At 41.1% G+C, this 6,434-nt stretch overlaps 1 protein-coding gene across 2 annotated transcripts in view; it reads right to left on the reverse strand.

Annotated features, from left to right (window-relative positions):
- Positions 1–6,108, reverse strand: part of enox2 (ecto-NOX disulfide-thiol exchanger 2) — a 51,545-nt gene extending 45,437 nt beyond the window's left edge. The window contains exon 1 of one of the 2 annotated variants that reach the window (XM_070912945.1): positions 5,981–6,108. In XM_070912945.1, coding sequence (XP_070769046.1) covers positions 5,981–6,093 — 113 coding nt within the window. In that variant the 5' untranslated portion in view covers positions 6,094–6,108. Of the gene's footprint in view, positions 1–5,975 lie in introns of both variants that reach the window. The other variant, XM_070912944.1, reaches the window with a different exon arrangement.
- Positions 6,109–6,434: the final 326 nt, after the last annotated feature.

A 6,434-nucleotide genomic window follows, 5' to 3' on the forward strand; every position in this document is an offset into this window, starting at 1 on the left:
TCATCCCTGTGATAAAATAGACATCTATTATTATTAGAGAAGCCTATTACACATGCCTAAGATGTTGTGAGAGGGACCAGGCTGCTGTGCAGTTATTGGTAGGCAAAATACACTTAGCTTTCAAGGTCAGACAAACAAACATGAGAAATTCAGGTAACAGAAAAAAACAAGCATTACTGCTACTTTTCACTAAGCCTCACTGAAAGGTGGTTTTGGTATTTAAGGCTCTTAATGTTGTGTAGTCCAACTGGGGAGTTGGGTTTGAATAGATTTGAATGATAATTAAAGAGGTAAGAAAGAATATATTTCTGTTGCTGTCAGTTCATTTTTTCAGATTTTAATCTAAATATTGTTTTTTTTCCTATGAAATACTGGATACTTTCACCCATTCAGGTCTCCAAAAAGCATTTAAATAAAACAATCTGAAAAGGAAAAATCACCCTCACAACTCATGTCCACCCCTCTAAACAAATGTTACAAAGTGCTTTAAAACATACATAAGACACTGCTTCATTTAAAGGGGCCACAAGCTAAACAGGTTGGGAACCCATGGTTGAGTCTTCCGATAAAAGCCAAAAGTACTGACGAACTGGCTAAATGTACAAGAACAGTGATACAATACATACCGTCAAGTGTTGTGTATAATAAATACCATCTTGGGAGGTCTGTATTTTAAGAGAAATATAGAGGAGAAACTCTATAGCTTTCCATCTGGTTCTACTTATAGTCTGGACGTGCTAGAGAGAACGCTGATGAAGGTGGGGGAAATACATGGTGAACGCTCCTGGAAAAGGATATACTCTCTCTGTCTCTGTCAGATGTTAAAACCAGATGTTGATTCCTGCTGTTACTGTTGCAATTTCTGCTCCGTTCTCACAGTTCACACTATATCTGGGATTTTACTCACCAGGTTTTGGGGCTTACTGACCAAAAGACATGACTTATCCATGTAATGTTCAACCCTAACATCTGAGGAGTCATTGTGTTTGTCCTTGTGGTTTGGCTAAGCCTAAGGATTTATGTAATCAGTGATGTTGCTATTGGTGACATTCACTCAAAAGTAACTAGATCCACTTGAAACCAGAGTCCATGTTTAACACTTTTTGGTAAAAAACAAATAAACAAATTCTCATGGTATGTCCAAAACCTGGATCATTCATCACAACATTTCATGTTTTCCATAACCACAGGAACTCTGTCTCTGGTCTGGTTGAACTCTTTTCCTCAGTTAAACAGAGGTTCACTTTTTTATTTACATCTCAGGGTTTTACAAACTTAAATAACTGCTATTCTATGTTCTCGACTGGGTCAATGTACAACAACGACGACATAGTCTGCAGAGTAGCACCAATCACTATAATTGACACTGATAATGCACATTATGATCATAACAACAAAAAACAGAATCTCAGACTGCAGCTGCAGCTATTACGAGGGTAGAACACAGAGTCAATAAACTACAATGTTCCTCCAGTGATATGCCAGACCCTACCACCCCTGAAACATGAGGAATTCAGCTGTGTCCTGAAGTGTAGCTCCTCACCTCACATAGTGTGGGGCTTATTTGGTCTTATGACTTTGTGTTGCTCTTCTTCTCTGATCAGTTTGGAAGAGGTGGGCCATCTCCACCTTTCAAGCTACTCCACCGACAGGGAAACTGTTACACACATCATCCAAGCTGCCAAGTCCATTGACGCTTCCCCTTAAATCCGACCCCACTTACTTGGCACCTTTTGGCTTGGATGTTGATGCAATGTGAAGAACAGGCATTATATTTAATACTAGATTTATTGGACGTACGACATTAGTATTGGACCTATTCAAATCACCAAGTCGCAGAAACAGTCCTCTGTAGCCTGAGCACCATATACCATACAGTGCATACAAACGTGACCCAGGAGTCCAATCTCTCCCTCTATCTAAACACTCCACTAATACAAACATGTAATAAAAACTTTCGAACATACACAACCACTGCCCAGTCCATCTATAGAAATAAAACTGTCATCATTGGAGACATGCACCGGGCTTTGTGGAGCTGCGGAGCGTTCAAGGCTCTGCACACAATGGTCTGTTTATCCAGCTGTCTGTCTGGATAAATCCACTTGGCTGGAGGCAGGGAAAGACTCGGTGGAGAAGAAATACATTCCGGGCTCACAGTGGATGAAACGGAGGCAACCTCTAATGTGTAATGAAAGCACTCCGGCACAGGCAGCCTCTTTTAATGAGTGAGCCTGAAACTGACATATATAAACCCACTTAAACCCACATGCAGGAAACATATGACCAATCGTACGCGAGCACAAACATGCTCAAAGATCGAACAGGGAAAGGACAAAGAGACTGACAGTGAATTCTCCCATGTTGTTTAGAGGTGAAACAAAAAGGAGACAAAGATGATGTTCGGTCATGATGGAGAATCAATAACTAATCCACCTGGATAACTTCAAAGGCACAAGGTGCTCTGGTAACAAGTGCTGCATGACAGTATAAGATTGTGTGTGCGACATCATGTGAAAGTGCGGGCCTAGAGTTTTGTCCTCAGAGATTTCATAAAAGAGTTCATGAGGAAACTGGGCCGACTAGAAAGCATGAAAAAGCAAAAAAGGAGTCGTGCAGATGCCATGTTTAGCACAAAGTACATCTACTACAGAATGGAATGGTTTATAAAAGCTGAATTTACAAATATCGGGCCGTTGTTAGTGGCTAACCTTGAGCTTCCTCGTCCTCATTGGATGTTAACTTAGAAAAAGAGGCAAGAAAGAGGAGAGTGCTTAAGTGGATCGCTTCCCACTTACATATTTCTCCTGGGGTTCAACAAGTAAAGTTCTTTTGGCTTGAGTGAAGTGAAAAATGCATGGGTGGAAAATATAGGCCTGAGTAATATATGTAAAATTGTAGAGAGATGATAAAAACAGCAGCACTTTTCTGAAATTCACACATCAGAAGTATTTTTACTGTTCTCCTGGGAATTACATTATCAATACATTATCTAATTACTTGTCAGTTGATGGATTGGCTGCACCTTTGGTTTACAGTATGTACCGTTTGAGCCCAGATGAGTATTTCAGTGTGACTCAGTGCAGTCCAAGTGTTAAGGAGCTCAGCTCTGCGAAGAGCAAATGAACAGCGTGTGTCCTAATGTAGCTCTGGGTTACAGTGGCTGACTCAGCTGTAATGAGATATAAATGAGATGTTGGGTAATTTAGGCTGGAGAGGGGGGAGGGAGGGAGAATAGGAAAGGAGAAAGGAAAGAAAAGGACAGTAAGGTAGGAAACACCAACTGTCCTTCCAGGTGATACACGAAGGGAGACACAGCTGTCCTCTTAACCCAAGTCTCCACGCTCTCCATCACTGTCTCCTCCTTTCTTTCCTCTCTCCAGCACCCTTCTGAAACTGCTTCTGAAACCTGATTTATAACTCCAGCTGAGGCTTAAAGGCCCTGCACACCCAATGTTAAACCCACACAGGACAGTTTAATTATTTTGCCTGATTAGAGCTCTTTTCAGGACTGTGTGTGTGTGTGTGTGTGTGTGTGTGCGTACACACTGCGCTTGATTGACAACTTCCTCACTCTGTTAGCTTGTTGCACCTGTTAGGACGGGACAAATTACACCTTATTAGTACATGGGACCGGGTGAACTTGTGCAATTCGAGCATAGCTGCACCAACCGACAACCTGATGTTCATGTCATCTTGGAATAATTAGAAGTTTCAGACTCGTGAATAGCGTTCATGTCGACATACAAAGTTGTAATAACAACTGGGAAACGCAGAGCAGAGGTCTGCTGTGAAAATTTTGTATTCTTCCACACACAGACCAAGGTCTCTCACTTAGGTCTCACTCTCACCAACTGTGATTGTAGGCAAAAACTGGCAGAGGGTCTGATTAATCGTAAGAGCAGTTTAATTGACCTTTCTTACGTCAGACATTTTGACTTGCCAAACACAGATACAGCTAATAACATCACTAATTGCTGCATTCCTTTCATGTGTGCCAGTTTCAGGGCTCTGGTGTTGTGCATGTTGTATCACCGGCATTTCTTAATGACACGCTTAAAATGGAACAGAGCCATCATTAATGTTATCAGTTACACCTGCGCTTTTCCTGCTATGACAAGTTAAAATGTCTGCTGTAAAAAAACACTGCAAATAAAGTTCAAGAAGAGGAAGTTGGCACCGTCAGCACAACCTTAATTTGAAAAACACCGTCTTGCATGAATGTGTGTGTGTCCGGCATCCAGTCTTCATCTCTGACATTAGGTTTAGCTCCTCTGCCTCCCTTCTCTTTATGAGAAGTTCCTCTACAGCTTGTGTCTTCTCTCTCCTCAGTAGAAAGGCTTTTGTTTACCATATTTGAAATATGCCAGGCCTGAGTATGTGTGTGTGTGTGCTTCCCTTAATATTTCCAGAGGAGTGCATTTGGAAGACTGTTCCTCTCCAAGTGCGTACACATCTACACACACACACACGCCTGGCATATTTCAAATATGAAAGTGCATTTCAGCTAAGAAGTGGGAAGTGATTTATAAAAGGCTTTAGGGAAAGGCTTTCTACTGAGGAGAGAGAAAAGACATGGCAGAATAACTCTTCAGAGACGGAGAGTGGGAGGGTGCTGCTGAACCTAATGTTATAGATAGCAGAGCAATCGGTGAGGCTGAATGTTATGGCGCTAGATCAGAATACAGTAGCTCAACCTTGTGCTTCCAAGATGCACCCAGATGTTGTAATAACATAGGTGAAATAATCAAATGAACGAAATGTCATTGTTGTAATCTCAATAACCTACTCTCTCAGCTCTCTAGGGTGCACATTACCTGTTGATGTGCTTTGTTGTAAAATCCTGATAATTCCTTGGAAAAGGAACTCAATATGAATCCTTTTCTAGGAGTGAAATGAGTATTATTCATATTCAACTGTCACTGTAAGTTGGTGATGGAGAGTATAGTTTACAGTTTAAGTGTCAGTGATTTCTGATCCACAGAAACCTGTGACTGTATTTTATGAAAGCATTATTGCCAACAGAAAAAATTGAGAGACAAAGCAAGTGATAATGAGTACGTATCACTGACAATAAGCAGACAGATATGCTGTGGTTTTGACCAACTAGTTCTTGTATAACTTAACAGACAGCCTTAAAGGTCGAAAACAAAACCTGCTGCTTGCTCACTGATCCCAGCGGATCTTGTATTGAGTCAAATCAGCCTCTGTCAGACAGAACTGGCTTGTCTGTGTGCCATCCTAAGACTCAGCTCATGCTGTTTATTCCAACACACAAGCAGATATTCTACACTCCTGAACACTGATGCAGTCAAAGACAATGTTGCAAATCAATAAACCTACCACTAAAAGTCCTGTTCATTCTGTAAATGACAGAGTTAAAATGACAATCAGCCTTCAGGCACAGGTCGAAGCTAAAAACTTGTTCACTGACGTTTCGATTGATTTTTTCAAACATTGAATTTCCTTTAGTTCTTCTATGTTGCTTTTTAAATAATCTCAACACTTTGCTATGTCTTAAAGGGAAAATTGCCAGAGGGGAAAAAATGTTTGAATCCAATTATAATGATGGGAACAGAGTACGAGCAAAACTAGACGAAAGGACATCAGATAATAACTTTAACAAATCCATGTGAAAATACAAAAGTCTGTACATGATGCTTATAGAAAGAAAGGAAGAACTGCCTAAAAATACAAATAAAGAAAATATACTTGGTAATGGGCAACCAACATTAGGCATACTGTATCTATAACCAGTCAAATGGCCTTTCTAACATGACAAAATCCAAACGTCACATTTCTCCAACATCTGGATGGAAACAGAGTTATGGGTGCCTGTAATTTATATAATTACGTAATTGTCAAATATAATACTACAGTATTCAGTATTTTTGCCAGTGGAATATTGAAATAAACACAAACACGTCTGTGGTTCCCTTGGGTGTTGTTGTGGTGAAGTTTAGGCAGTGCGGTACCTGGCATGAGCGGCTGTCCAGTCATTCCAATGGGAGGCATCCCCAGGTTGTTCATGGCTGTTGCCCAGGCGTTGGGGTCCGACATGGGCATTGTCATCGAGTTGGAGTCCATTGTCATGTTACAGATCCCTTCTGCAGAAAAAAAAAAGGGACAGAGAGGAGTCAGTGTCATTCCTGTGACCTCTAAATCATCATGATACAGGGTCAGAAGAGGAATCATGTTACGGCAAAGACTGAGGTAGAAGATTGTTTTCAACAGTGTGGTGTTGGCATCTCCAGCCGCCTCGCGTCTATAAATCATTCCTTTAATTCTGTGTTGTGTCTGAGGGCAGAGGAGAGGGGAGGCCACTGTGACCCTGCAGTCAGTCTGACACCATAGTGGTTTCAACAACACTGTCATTTAGAACCTATTCTTCCTGATGTGGCTGTTTGTTCAGTTTCTGCACCAAGGTTGAACAG

Source organism: Enoplosus armatus, chromosome 10 (genome assembly GCF_043641665.1).
Source record: "Enoplosus armatus isolate fEnoArm2 chromosome 10, fEnoArm2.hap1, whole genome shotgun sequence".
In the NCBI taxonomy this organism is placed as follows: domain Eukaryota; kingdom Metazoa; phylum Chordata; class Actinopteri; order Centrarchiformes; family Enoplosidae; genus Enoplosus; species Enoplosus armatus.